Here is a 14,900-nt window from a genome sequence, read left to right as displayed (position 1 = left end):
TACTGTAAACTCACTCAGGTGTAAACCTGGTCCACTTTATTCGCGCCCAAAGTGACTACAAGGCATGGTACCAGCATTTATATGCCAGGGCCTGCACACACGTGCATACAGCCCGATGACCTCTGACAGTGGTGCCCCCTGGTGTCTAGTGACCCCAAGCATCAATACATGACACTGACAGTTTGTTCTCCACCGCTGACACTGAATGTGGAACAAACTACAAAATACAATTCTCGGAAGTGTGTTATAGGGTAAACATTGAGGCTGGTTACATGATGAAATGCATGGAGGAATTGTGTTCTTGCTTTCCTCCAGCTCTGCCAGCAGCCTAAAGAAATCCTAGAATGACATATAATGTACAGAACAAAAACAGGGCATTCAGCCCAACTGGTCTATGCTGGTGTTTATGCTCCACACGAGCCTCCTCCCACCCTACCATCATATCCTCCTATTCCTTTCTCGTGTATTTATCTAACTTCCCCTTAAATGCATCTATGCTATTCACCTAAACCACACCATGTGGTAGCGAGTTTCACATTCTCACCACTCTCTGGGTAAAGAGTGGAGATGCTTGAAAACGTTTATCACTTATACGGTGCAATTCTATGAAGTTCCTCTTGTTTTCAGAGCCTTACAACTCTCCATTAACTTCATCCAAGTCATTGATAAATATGGTGAAAAGCTGAGGCCCCAGCACAGATCCCTGGAGAACACTTGTCACATCCCGCCAATCAGAATGAATACCGTTAGCCCTACTCTCTGATCTTACATATCATTACACTCCGTGTTGAAGAGTAAGAAACACTTCTCACCCTTGTCCGGGTACAACTTCTCTCCCTTTGTTGTATTGAGCTTGGAGGCGCTGAATACATTCTCAGATTTCACTCTGAATACTATTGTGAGTTATGGATACAAAGCCTGGTTCCAAAGAAAACATTCCATTCCTTGGCAGCCACTCGCACTCAGAACTAAAGATAAATCCAGTTTTGTTCAACCTGTCGAAACAGTAACCACAGACATTGAGAAGTCTGCGCTCTTCTCCTGGAAGATCTGGTTCTTTACCTGTTTGGACCAGAGTGGTAGTTAATAGATTTTGGGTATAGCTCATGCTACTGCAAACACAAACAGTCTGAATAAATCTGGTCAGATCACATATGCATACAGTACATGAGTAAGGGGATCCTTGATTGTGAGGAGAATGTTGGTTTGTACATCCTAGCACAACTAACATTGTTGGACAAACATTTTGAAAAGGGGAGCCTGGGGTATGTTGTCTTATTTAACAGGTTCTTCATGAGAGGAAACCAATCCTAACTCATTGATGATGAACAGTGGAGGTTTAGGAGTGAGATGCTAATTGACACATTTTGAGATAGTATCATGCTGAACATTGCCCCTGAGTCAGAAGGTTGTGGGTTCAAGTCCCACTCCAGGAATTTGAGCACATAAAATCTCGGCTGACACTCCAGTGCAGTGCTGAGGGAGCACTGCACTATCGGAGGTGCCGTCTTTCAGATGAAACGTTAAACCGAGGCCCCGTCTGCTCTCTCGGGTGGATGTAAAAGACCCCATAGCACTATTTCGAAGAAGGGCAGGTGAGTTATCCCCGGTGTCCTGGCCCACATTTATCCCTCAATCAACAGAACAAAAACGTATTACCTGGTCATTATCACATTGCTGTTTGTGGGAGCTTGCTTGTGTGCCCTACATTACAACAGTGACTACACTTCAAAAGTACTTCAGTGGCTGTAAAGCGCTTTGAGATGTCCGGTGGTCGTGAAAGGTGCTATATAAATGCAAGTCTTTCTTTCTTTCAAGTTGTAGGGAGTTGCTCCTTCTGATGGCATGAAGAGCTGTTTGCACCAAAGTTTTGGGGATCAGCTCACTCCCTCAGCATTGCAGTGTCAGCTTAGATTTTGTGTGCTCAAGTCTCTGGAGTGGGACTAGAATCCACAATCTTCAGACTCAGAGGCGAGAGTGCTACCCACTGAGCCACAGCTAGCCATTTTTATTTGGGGCTTTAATCTCCACAGCAAAGCCCAGGCCATAAACCATGCACATACCTGTGCACAGGTAGGAACAGTTACAATAGTGCATTCTCATACACACACACACTCACTCAAGGGGCAATATCACTGTGAAAAATGAGTCGCTCTAGTCTAGATGACCAAGGCCTAATGCAGGTTCTGAGTAGATTATTGGGGGAAGGGGTTTAGTCCAAGGCTAGATTTCAGATTCCAGTGATTAGATTAAGTAGCAAGTGACTACTTAAAACAGGTGTCTGTTTATGGAGTAGGACAGGATGTGTTTCGAGCTGTATCCGATGACCTGTCAGACTGCCCTGCAGCGCACACCTCAACATATGCCGTTAATGGACCGGGCCTCGCTTGCCTGCCCTTAAACGCTGCTTTGTTTGGGAATCTCACGCTTGGTAGAAGTCTTCGTTCTGCAGCAAGCCGTGCGATAAAAAGAGTCTGGAAAGGAATGTCGGCTAACATATACCTGTCAGCAGATTCGCAAAGTGCTGCAGGGGAGGGGCATCTGAGATTTATAAAAGGAAAGTTTACGTCTCTGAATGAGCCTTGGCGAGTGGGAGAAAGGAGCAGCCACATTGTAATGTAAGTGAAACATTTTATGTTACTTTGCTTGTGGAGGGGAATAGTAAAGTTCTCACAGTTGTAATGTGCCACTGATTTAATAAGCAGCTGTTCAACTGGTCTATGCCCCACTCACATTTAGTGTGAACATGTTCCGCAGCCTGTGAGTGTGACTTACAATCCTCTCGGAGTGTGGATTATTCTGCTCTGTGAGTGTGACGCACTGCGCTCTGTCAGTGAGATGTTCTGCTCTATTCCCTCTGAGACACTCTGCTGATTTAATATCCCTACATCAAAATAAGCCTTTTTACTCAGATCTGCAAAGAACTGTCTCTTGATTCTGCGCATACCGTTTCACAGCTGGTTAGTTTTCGCAACATCACTCTCGGCACAGTCTGGGCACGAGACTATGCTTCGAGCAGTGCCGCACCCAGTCACCTTTGAACAGTCAGCTCTACGGTTATCTCAGCTGAGGAGAAGCTGGTCAGAGTTTGCAGCTCCTTGCTCCTGTCCCCTGCAGGCTGTGCCTGAACTTGGATTGTGGAGCAATGGTGTTGACATGTTTCAATAGATAGTGATAGTGTCACTGGGCGTGGGCACCACAAACTGAGTGACCGAACAATAAGGCCCTCACCCTCCCGCACAGTGTCCATAGGGTCTTAGCAATGCTGCTGGGAGATGCAGACCTCTTTTACAGTAAAGGAAGGAAATGAGCAGAAAGCGTTCACTGGGAAGTTGCAAAGAGGCAACAGGTGCCCCCGCCCACCCTTTCTGCAGGGCTATGATGTGCGCCACAGCAAAAGAGATAATACAGAAGAGTTAACCATATATTGATGCGGAGAACCCGGGAGTGATCCTGTCTGCTGCAGAATGTCAGAGTTGTCTTTCTCCATCTAGTGGCTGGTCGCTGTGGATTCACACGGTGGCAGAATGAGGTTCCAGCTAATTGCCTTAGTCCTGATGGCAGCCTGCTTCTACCTGAGCACTTCTCAAGGTGAGTGCAAACGTGCTAACTGCTACTCACAGAAGACTGAAACATGAGAAGGGCCCAGATTTTAAACTGGTGGTTTGGGGGAGCCAAGAACTGTTGTGGGTCCGGAGCCTTTACTGTACACGAGAGGCTGATAGGAATTTCAACAGCGGAGTGAAGGGATTCATGGAATCGTGTGGGTAAGGGCAGTGGTCAGGAGTCTGATATTTCATCTTCCGGTAATAGTGGGGATGCTGAGTTCCCAGATGCAGTTAGGATGAAAGGGGGGATTTATGTCAGTGCCTGCACCACTGCGCTGCCTGAGAATTTCTTGGGGTGCCCTCCGAGGGCAGTATTTGGCTTGCGCATGCCCAGGGTTGGCAGGCAAATGAGGCAGGAGGATGTGTTCCCAGCCCTTCCATTTTACTGTGGGGACTCCAAATATAGATGTGCCCCAAAAAGCAGGTGGTGGAGTTTGTGCCGGGGCCTGCGGAGGCCTTGGGATCCCAAAGGTCCAAGGTTGCCGCAGGTCGGTAAATTCCTCTCCCCTCCTTCCCACCGTGATCTTCAGGCTGTTCTTCTCCAGATGTAGCTGGCCGGTCCCTGTTGTGGGCCCTGTAGCTGTCGGGCCCTGTTGTGGGCCCTATTGTGGGCTCTGCAGCTGGCCAGCCCTGTTGTGGGCCCTGTTGTTGGCTGGGCATAAGTGCACCTGTCCGGCTCACAAACCTCCTGGCCATGGCCCTATTCCCACTGCAAGGCCCGGCCTGTGGGTGGGGGGGGGGGGTGAGGAGCGGAGGAGTGGTAGGCTCCACCTGCCTGTCACCTGGCTGGGGGCCTAGGTTGACCCTAATGTGGCCCCTGCCATCTTTCCACATTATAGTGATAGCGGTTAAGAAGATCTGGAATTTTCACTTAGATCCAAATGGCTCGATGATGATTTTCCTTTTTAAAAAGAACACACTTTATTTCCAATTTTCTTCCTTTCTTTCTGAGGATTGGCAACTCTGGTTAGAAGTATTGCTGGAGGTTCTATCACATGACTTTATACCTCCGCCGCCTCGCCCAGTCAAACAGCCTTTTTCCCTCACCTCCAACATTTTTATAACTAATAAACGAATGCACAGGAAATGAAAAAAAACACTTTTTTAACGCCTCTATGATTTTTCGCATCATAAATTAATCTTTCATTCTTGGAGGGTTGCCAACCGTATTCTCTCCCAAAAGCATTGACTTATTTGTGCTGCGATACAGTTCCATGTGCCAGCAACCCCTCAATTTCTCACAATTCTTCTTGTGTGAGCCTGGACAGCTAGTGTGGCATGGCTATTTAACCAGGTAAAGCATCATAGCCCAGGCCGGTCTGAGCTTGTCCTTAGCTAATATTCACGCACGAGCCCCTTCCAGCAAGGCTTGCCAGACGGTGATTGGGCTTAAAATTCCTCAACTGTTGCTCCGGCTGCCACCAGCTCACTCCGCTCTGATACAAACGCTTGTTTAAAATCAGTCTCTCAAGTGCTGCCTGGCCGAGGCACAAAAGCAGAGGATCCACTCCTGTTTCAGCACTCGACTTATCACCAGTCCCAAGCAGCCATGAGACAGAATCACGTGCGGCAAACAGACGAGGACCTTTGTCTTGCAAGCTCAGATCTCTGACTATTGGTTTAAAAATATTAGTAACCTGTCAAAGTGGAAGTCTGGCTTTGAAAAAGGACAGATTAAAGAATTAGTTAAGATAAAGCAATTTGAATTGTATTGTGGTGTGTACTCTTAGGGTTTGAGCAGACCCTTAGATCCCAGATAAAGTGGGTTTAAAAAAAACAATTTAAATATCCCACTTTACTTAGTGTAAATAATCACCGCAATGTTCAAAGTGACCTGCTAAAAGTTTAAATTCTACCCCACGTGGCTGTCTTAGCAACTCTGAGTTTTTATTTATGTGTTAGCTGTCCTCAATGGGTAGCACTCTCGCCTGATTCAGAAGGTTGTGGGTTCAAGTCCCACTCCAGGGACTTGAGCACATAATCTTGGCTGACACTCCAGTGCAGTGCTGAGGGAGCGCTGCACTATCGGAGGTGTTGTCTTTCAGATGAGACGTTAAACCGAGTCCCATCTGCTCTCTCAGGTGGATGCAAAAGATTCCATAGCACTATTTCGAAAAAGAGCAGGAGAGTTATCCCGGTGTCCTGGCCAATATTTATCCCTCAATTAGCAAAACAAAAACAGATTATCTGGTCATTATCACATTGCTGTTTATGGGAACTTGCTGTGTGCAAGTTGGCTGCCGCGTTTCCCATATTACAACAGTGACTACACTTCAAAAGTACTTTATTGGCTGTAAAATACTTTCAAATATCCGGTGGTCGTGAAAGGCGCTATATAAATGTAAGTTCTTTCACTTTGCTTGAAGAACACAATGTTGCAAGTAACTCATGCTGCGTGTTATTCGGAGTTGATCGAGCGCTTGTCACCAGTAAGGCACAATCAGTATTTCAGGTACTGATGAAAGTCCCCATCACACTGAATACAGCCATCTGTTCCCATCAACACCGTGCTGGGCAGACTCACGAGCCCCGATATCAACCCGGGGACAGGCATGGGACTGGTCAGGCTCGCCCCAGCTCTCAGCCGGGGAGATGCTGGGCATTTCAACACCCAGCCCTCGCGTAAATAAGTTGGGCCGGACTCTGGCCCGAACCAGGCGTCAATGGGCAGGAGCAGGCGAGCACGGCAGAAGCCCACTGTCGAAGAGCTGTGTGAACCTTCCCCGGCAAAGGTAAGACTAGAGGAGGGTTGGTTTGGGGGGCGTTGAGCCTCACACATGGAAGGGTGGCCATTTGGATAGGATAGCAGCAAGCAACCGAGTAACCTTTCCTCGCATGACTCACCATCATCAGAGCAGGGAGGGAGGGTCGAATTAGGAGGAAAAATACAGAGAAGGAAACCAAAATGAGCAGAAGCTGTACAAACAAGTTAAAAAGTACTACATAACAACCACCTTGCCAAGTTGCCATTGGGACTGGAGAGTGATGGGACGCTTTGAGGCAGAAGGTGTTTCTTTTATTTGACCAGGTTACGCCTTTTTTCTCCCAAAACAGCAAGCTCGTTTGAAGACTGCTGCTTGAGTTATGTCCAGGTAAAACGGCCCAAAAGACTCCCGAAACACATCATCAGTTACCGAGTGCAGACCACAGGCGGAGGCTGCAACTTGGATGCAATAGTGTAAGTACAAGACCAGTTATATACAGCATAGTGCCCCACTCTCGCACACTTATATTAGATAATTCCTCCTACCCCGCATACTCACCCGATAGTGAACACTCCTCACACCCGATAGTGAACACTCCCCGCACACTCACACCCGATAGTGAACATTGCTCACACTCACACCCGATAGTGAACATTCCTCGCACCCGATAGTGAACACTCCCCGCACCCGATAGTGAACACTGCTCACACCCGATAGTGAACAATCCCCGCACATTCACACCCGATAGTGAACATTTCTCACACCAGATAGTGAACATTCCTCACACTCACACCTGATCGTGAACATTCCTCGCACAACATTCCTCACGCTCACAGCCGATAGTGAACATTCCATGCACACTCACACTCGATAGTGAACATTGCTCACACTCACACCCGATAGTGAACACTCCCCGCACACTCACACCCGATAGTGAACACTCCCCGCACCCGATAGTGAACATTCTTCGCACACTCACACCCTATAGTGAACACTGCTCACACTCACACCCGATAGTGAACACTGATCACACCCGATAGTGAACAACCCCCGCACACTCACACCCGATAGTGAACAACCCCCGCACACTCACACCAGATAGTGAACATTGCTCACACTCACACCCGATCGTGAACATTCCTCGCACAACATTCCTCACGCTCACAGCCGATAGTGAACATTCCATGCACACTCACACTCGATAGTGAACATTCCTCGCACACTCACCCGAAAGTGGACATTGCTCACACCCGACAGTAAACATTCCTTGCACACTCACACCCGATAGTGAACACTCCCCGCACACACACCCGATAGTGAACACTCTCCGCACACTCAGCCGAAAGTGAACATTCCTCGCACAACATTCCATGCACTCACACCCGATAGTGCACAATTCATGCATACTCACACCCGATAGTGCACATTCCTCGCACACTCACACCCGATAGTGAACGTTGCTCACACACGACAGTGAACATTCCTTGCACACTCGCACCCGATAATGAACACTCCTCACACACTTACACCCGATAGTGAACATTCCCCGCACACTCACACCCGATAGTGAACATTCCTCACACCGGATAGTGAACACCTCCACTGGGAGAGTGGAGACTCCGCACTCTTACACCAGGATGCTGGCTTTCCCCGAGTCTGATTATGACCCTCCCCCACTCCGTGTCAGACTGTAGTTCTGTGCTGCAATCTCTCAATGTGTTGATCTTATCAATCTTTCCCAATTTCTGCAGCTTGGAGTTGAGGTGTGTGTCCATCTGTGTGGATCCAAACGAGAAATGGGTCATAAACTACATGAAGTCATTTAAGATGAAAAACATTAAACGAAGGCAGGGCCGTCCTGAATTCTGCAGAAATCGAAAGAAAGTAAGTGGCAACGAGCATGGGACACGGACTGGATCGTGGCTGGTGTTCATCCAGCTCACTCGCTGCCCCGGTCCAGCACTCTGTGCTACTGTCTGGATCTCGAGTGTCGGCTGTCGGACTCAGTAACTGATTTTATATTTGTCTTTTAAGTAGGATTCTGGGAGATGCCAGGTAGACTGGCAGTGGACCTGTAGTCCCAGGACTTGCTGCCAATCTATGGAAACCTGCTCAAACAGCGTAATTCCAGGGACGTAGCATCCTGGAATCCAACGTAAAAGACCACCAATATAAAATGCCTCCAGACAATCGCCTGGATAGCTAATGAGTATGAGGCCGAAATCCAGGTGGCGTGGAGTGGAGGGATTTTGGGGTTGGCTCCCCAATCCTGATCCCCTTTCACCCCTGGCCTTGTTAGGGATGGACAGAGTCTCTGTATCATACAAGGCCCTGCAAAATCCACGATGCAAGGCTGGGACCTGTGTATCTGAGGGCCAAAAAGAGGGAACTTTGTTCCAGTTCCTGGGGAGGTCCCGGGCTCTCCACGGGAACTGCATTTCCTGCCACTTCGGGTCCAGTGTTACATCGGGAGTGCGCTGGAAGGGTTGGGGATTTTCGGCCCAGGTAACTCATTAAATGAAGTTAATACAACCCTCTCATTCTGTCAACCTCACTAACTCCTTCCACTCATTTCCCCGAGTGCGTAATCAATAATCCTTGTATATAAATTAAATGCAAAACTGTAACTGAGTGAAAAACTCACCCAGCACCATGTGAGAGTTAACCCTTGGCGCGGAGAGACTTGACCAACTTATGGATTTGTCCGGCACTCCATTGTAGTTTCATAGCAAAATGAAAACTGATAAGGATGGAGTTCCAATTCTGATTGTTCTATCCATATGGAGCAGATCCCAGTAAGAGTTGCTGCTCCTTCCCCCATTGTGTGCAGATGATGTTCAGTACGCGTTTGTAAATCAACTCCCTTACATTTTTCAGCATTAACCGAGCCGTGAGCAGCAGGGAGGAGGGTAGCTGACCTATGACCCTCCCCGACCTAAGGCCACTTCTTCTCAGCAATTTGTCTTTGAAGCGGATTTTATATGGCTGCACTGAGAGCAGTCAACGCTTATACCTGCTGAAACATAACTAGGTGCCCCTTGACTGGAGATACAAGAGCGGTGCTGTCAGGACTAGGACACCACATTGCCAGCCATATCATCAGCATTAAATCGTAATGCTATCATCATGCTTAACTGCAAACAGCTCCACTTTGATCTCTTGGCTGCATGTTGTTATTCTACATAATGTTATTTTTACTTTTGTGAGCCGATTCACCTTGTACTCTTAAATGAATTGATCAATATTTTTGTCAAGTGAGTGAACCTTCTCTGAACTGCCTTCAATGCAAGTATATCCTTCCTTAAATAAGGAGACCAAAATTGTACGCAGTACTCTAGGTGTGGTCTCTCCAATACCCTGTACAGTTGTAGCAGGACTTGTTTTTATACTCCATCCCCCCTTGCAATAAAGGTCAACATTCCATTTGCCTTCCTGATTATTTGCTGTATTTGCATACTAACTTTTTGTGTTTCATGCACAAGGACCCCCAGGTCCCTCTGTACTGCAGCATTTTGTAATCTCTCCATTTAAATAATAATTTGCTTTTCTATTTTTCCTGTCAAAGTGGATAACCTCACACTTTCCCACATTACATTCCATCTGCCAAATTTTTGCCCACTCAATTAGCTTGTCTGTATCCCTTTGCAGATTATTTGTGTCCTCCTCACAACTTTCTTTCCCACCCATCTTTGTATCATCAGCAAACTTGGCTACATTACACTCGGTCCCTTCATCTAAGTCATTAATATAGATTGTAAATAGTTGAGGCCCCAGCACCAATCCCTGTGGCACCCCACTAGTTACCATTTGCCATTTATCCCGACTCTCTATTTTCTGTAAGTTAGCCAATCTTCTATCCATGCTAATATATTACTCCGAACCCCGTGAGCTCTTATCTTGTGCAGTAACTTTTATATGGTACCTTAACAAATGCCTTCTGGAAATCCAAATACAGCACATCCACTGGTTCCCCCTTATCCACCCTGCTTGTTACATCCACAAAGAACTCCAGCAAATTTGTCAAACATGATTTCCCTTTCATAAATCCATGCTGACTCTGCTTGACTGTGTTATGATTTTCCAAATGTCCTGTTACGGCTTCCTTAATAATGGACTCCAGTATTTTATCAATGACAGATGTTAGGCTAACTGGTCTATAGTTTCCTGCTTTCTGACTCCCTCCAGTTTTAAATAGGAGCATTACATTTGCAGTTTTCCAAACCGCTGGGACCTCTTCAGACACCAGGGAATTTTGATAGATTGCAACCAATGCATCCACTATCTCTGCAGGCACTTCTTTAAAGACGCAGGGATGCAGGCCATCAGGCTGGGAATGTTTACATTAAAGAAGAGAAGGCTCAGGGATGATACTGTCCTTTTTGACACAGTCTGAGTCACAGTGGTTGCAGTAGTGTAGCGATAATGTTACTGGACTAGTAATCTAGCAGCTGGTAGTTAAAACCTGAATTCAAATCCTACCATGGTAATTTGAAAATTTGAATGCAGTTTAAAAAAAAAATCAAGCTGCAAAAGTGACCATGGATTATTGTAGAAACCAACTGGTCTACATATGACTCATATCCCATTGCAGTTGACTCTTTAAAAGAGCTAGACTTTCAGCACATAGACACCCATGTAACTGCTGAGATTCAGTTTATCGCCCATTTTTGATGAGAAATGGCAACTACCGCTCGATTATCGTTCATTTATTGCCGGTGGAACTTTCGGCATAGAGGAATGAGCTGAATCGCCCAGCCTATTTTTAAAAATAAAATCTGATGTTATCACTCTTGCAGGGCCCAGAATACTGTTTATAATGGAAACTAACACCCAAATATCGCCCAGATTATCGCCGAGCGCTACTTTTGGCATTTTGTCCATATTGCGCCCAAATGATTGCTCGCCCAAAAAGACGCTCAAGAAAAGCTGCACTCACCTGACTTTAACCCGGCAGTATGGAAGCTGTTTTGTAAATCAGATGAAGTTTAATAAAAGGCTGTTTCAAGTTGATGGGAGCATTGAAATAATTTGTGAGTGATTTTAAGGGTGTTTTAGAATCTTGCCAATCATCTAATCACATTGTGGTCAGTTTCGAGTTTATGTGGTGTATTTGGACTTTCAAAAGGCTTTTGACAAGGTCCCACACAAGAGATTGGTGTGCAAAATCAAAGCATATGGTATTGGGGGTAATGTACTGACGTGGATAGAGAACTGGTTGGCAGACAGGAAGCAGAGAGTCGGGATAAACGGGTCCTTTTCAGAATGGCAGGCAGTGACAAGTGAGGTGCCGCTGGGCTCAATGCTGGGACCCCAGCTATTTACAATATACATTAATGATTTAGATGAAAGAATTGAGTGTAATATCTCCAAGTTTGCAGATAACACTAAGCTGGGTGGCGGTGTGAGCTGTGAGGAGGACGTTAAGAGGCTGCAGGATGACTTGGACATGTTAGGTGAGTGGGCAAATGCATGACAGATGCAGTATAATGTGGATAAATGTGAGATTATCCACTTTGGGGGCAAAAACACGAAGGCAGAATATTACCTGAATGGCGGCAGATTAGGAAAAGGGGAGGTGCAACAAGACCTGGGTGTCATGGTTCATCAGTCATTGAAAGTTGGCATGCAGGTACAGCAGGCGGTGAAGAAGGCAAATGGCATGTTGGCCTTCATAGCTAGGGGATTTGAGTATAGGATCAGGGAGGTCTTACTGCAGTTGTACAGGGCCTTGGTGAGGCTTCACCTGGAATATTGTGTTCAGTTTTGGTCTCCTATTCTGAGGAAGGACATTCTTGCTATTGAGGGAATGCAATGAAGGTTCACCAGACTGATTCCCGGGTTGGCTGGACTGACATATGAGGAGTGACTGGATTAACTGGGCCTTTATACATTGGAGTTTAGAAGGATGAGAGGGAATCTCATCGAAACATATAAGATTCTGACGGGACTGGACAGGTTAGATGCGGGAAGAATGTTCCCAATGATGGGGAAGTCCAGAACAAGAGGACACAGTCTCAGGATAAGGGGTCGGCCATTTAGGACTGAGACTCAGAGAATTGTTAACCTGTGGAATTCCTACCGCAGAGAGTTATTGATGCCAGTTCATTGGATATATTCAAGAGGGAGTTAGATATGGCCCTTACGGCTAAAGGGATCAAGGAGTATGGAGAGAAAACAGGAAAGGGGTACTGAGGGAATGATCAGCCATGATCTTATTGAGTGGTGGTGCAGGCTCGAAGGGCCGAATGGCCTACTCCTGCACCTATTTTCTATGTTTCTATGTTTCTATATTGTGTTTGTTGAGGACAATTTAAGAATTTTTGAAGACCAATTATTGCATTTATAGTGATTTATAGTGATGGGGCATGTAATAGAGATGGGGGAAGGTTCATTGAAGAGCATTATGTGCCCAATCAAAGAGGTGGCAGACTGCTGAGAAGGAGAAGACCTTATACCCAAACCATTTACAGGGCTAAGTGATCATACCTGGACTTGCCTGATAACACATGCGTTAGCTGCACTGCCCATTAAGATTAAGGTTACTGTGGCACTTTTCTTCTATGCATCGGGCTCCTTTCAGGCCTCAGCTGGTGACATTTGCTGCATCTCTTAGCACCCCACACATTGCTCCATTCGACAGATGACTGAAGCCCTTTAAGCATGCAGGATGGACTTTATAAACTTCCCTATGACCAGGGAGGCACAGAGTGAGAGGCCTTTGGGGTCCTCGAGAATTGCAAACTTCCCCAAGCTGCAGGGAGCAATAGACTGTATGCACATCGCCCTGCGAGCACCTTTATAGGATGCAGAGGTTTACCGTAACTGAAAGGGATTTCACTCCCTAAATGTGCAGCTCGTTGTCGACCACAAGCAAATAATCATGGCAGTAAATGCAAATTTTCCAGGGAGCAACCATGATGCGCACATCTTGCGTGAGAGCACTGTGTCTGACCTGTTTAAGAGTCAGCCAATAGGTCACGGTTGGATGCTGGGGGATAAAGGATATCACCTTGCCAGCTGGCTCATGACCCCCCTGCAAAAGACTCAGACAGAAGCCGAGAAGCGCTACAACGAAAGCCATATAGCCACACGCAATATCGTTGAAAATACATCATCATCATCATCATCATAGGCAGTCCCTCGAAATTGAGGAAGACTTGCTTCCACTCTAAAAGTGAGTTCTGAGGTGACTGAACAGTTCAATACGGGAATTACAGTCTCTGTCATAGGTGGTACAGACAGTCGTTGAAGGAAAGGGTGGGTGGGGAGTCTGGTTTTCCGCACGCTTCTTCCGCTGCCTGCGCTTGCTTTCTGCATGCTCTCAGCGACGAGACTTGAGGTGCTCAGCGCCCTCCTGGATGCTCTTCCTCCACTTAGGACAGTCTTTGGCCAGAGACAATTGGAATGCTGAAGCAGCGCTTCAGATGCCTGGACTACTCAGGAGGCAACCTACAATATCACCCTGAGCAGGTCGCTGAGTTCATTGTGGTATGCTGCATGTTGCATTACCTAGCTATCAGGAGAGGACAACATTTGCCAGATGGGACTTCCGGTCCACTTGAGGAGAGAGAGGAGGCGGAAGAGGAGGAAGAGAAGGACAAGGACCTCGGGGAGGACAATCAGCCTGGCAATGAACCCATGCCCCCACCCCGCCTCCCCCCCTCCACACCACCTCCCCACACCACTGGAAAAGCCCCGTGGTAGTTACACAGCTGCAAGACTCTTGCGTCAGCAGCTCATAAATGAACGCTTTGCGTGATGTTAGGTTGGTGACAGTTATAGTTGCGTTACATTTCATATTTTCCTGGCCATTGTTTGCAACTCTTGTATTGGTGTTTAACCTTACGTTATTAGAAGATACTGCACAACAATTGTAAAGTCAATAAAAATGTTTAGTAATTTAACAATTGATGTAAAAAAAATTTAAACAAACTATAACACCCATCTTCCCCATCCCCCACCCCCAACAGTCAACAACATTTTTTACCCAACAATAAATTTTCAATAACGGTAACAGTACAAAAACACCCTCCCACCACCCCCAACATTCAACAAATTTTTAATAATAAGAGGAACAGTCAAGAATTTTAATTAAAATAGATGAAGCCCTCCCCTCCCTACCTGCGGCCACACTCCCCCTCATCATAACCCACCCTTTCCCACTTACATTCCCCTTTCTAGCAACAGAGTCAAGTTGTCTTGCAGCAGGGCATCTCGAGAGCTGCTGCTGTGTTGGGGGCAAGGGGTTGGGGGGGCTAACGTTGTCAGATTCAATTCAGGGGGCCCATGAGAAGACGTTTCCGAAGAAACGTCTTTCGAGTCAGAAGCAACTGCTTCCTCCTGACTCGCATCTGTTGACGTTGTTGGTGGTACGGCACCTTGGGTTGCAGTGCCATATCCCGAAACCATCGCCTGCCGCATGGCATCGACGGAGCCGACTGTTCGCCGCATTGTCGCAACCATCTGCGCCATGTCCTCCGAGATTTGCGCAGATAGTGTGGCAATGTTGCCGGTCAACCCACCAATCGCTTGGAGGAGCTCCCGACCAATGTCAACACTCACCCTCGACAGAGACACCATGTCCTCA

At 46.8% G+C, this 14,900-nt stretch overlaps 1 protein-coding gene across 1 annotated transcript; it reads left to right on the top strand.

Moving 5' to 3' along the window:
- The first annotated feature begins 3,527 nt into the window (after nt 1-3,527).
- On the top strand, nt 3,528-14,153 carry LOC139229020 (C-C motif chemokine 20-like). The gene is made up of 4 exons (XM_070860684.1): nt 3,528-3,591; nt 6,663-6,786; nt 8,065-8,197; nt 14,079-14,153. The coding sequence occupies exons 1-4, from the start codon at nt 3,528-3,530 to the stop codon at nt 14,151-14,153; spliced, it is 396 nt and encodes a 131-aa protein (XP_070716785.1).
- The last annotated feature ends 747 nt before the right edge of the window (nt 14,154-14,900 follow it).

Source organism: Pristiophorus japonicus, chromosome 18, assembly GCF_044704955.1.
Source record: "Pristiophorus japonicus isolate sPriJap1 chromosome 18, sPriJap1.hap1, whole genome shotgun sequence".
In the NCBI taxonomy this organism is placed as follows: Eukaryota; Metazoa; Chordata; class Chondrichthyes; family Pristiophoridae; genus Pristiophorus; species Pristiophorus japonicus.
Note: the sequence above shows the minus strand (reverse complement) of the source record. Positions and strands in the feature narration are given on the sequence as shown.

Excerpts from the sequence above, each read along its gene's own strand:
- LOC139229020 (XM_070860684.1), top strand. The coding sequence starts at position 3,528 with ATGAGGTTCCAGCTAATTGCCTTAGTCCTGATGGCAGCCTGCTTCTAC. Across the intron at positions 6,787-8,064 it reads TGCAACTTGGATGCAATAGT|CTTGGAGTTGAGGTGTGTGT; the intron begins GTAAGTACAAGA and ends CAATTTCTGCAG. Across the intron at positions 8,198-14,078 it reads TCTGCAGAAATCGAAAGAAA|GTTGGTGACAGTTATAGTTG; the intron begins GTAAGTGGCAAC and ends GCGTGATGTTAG.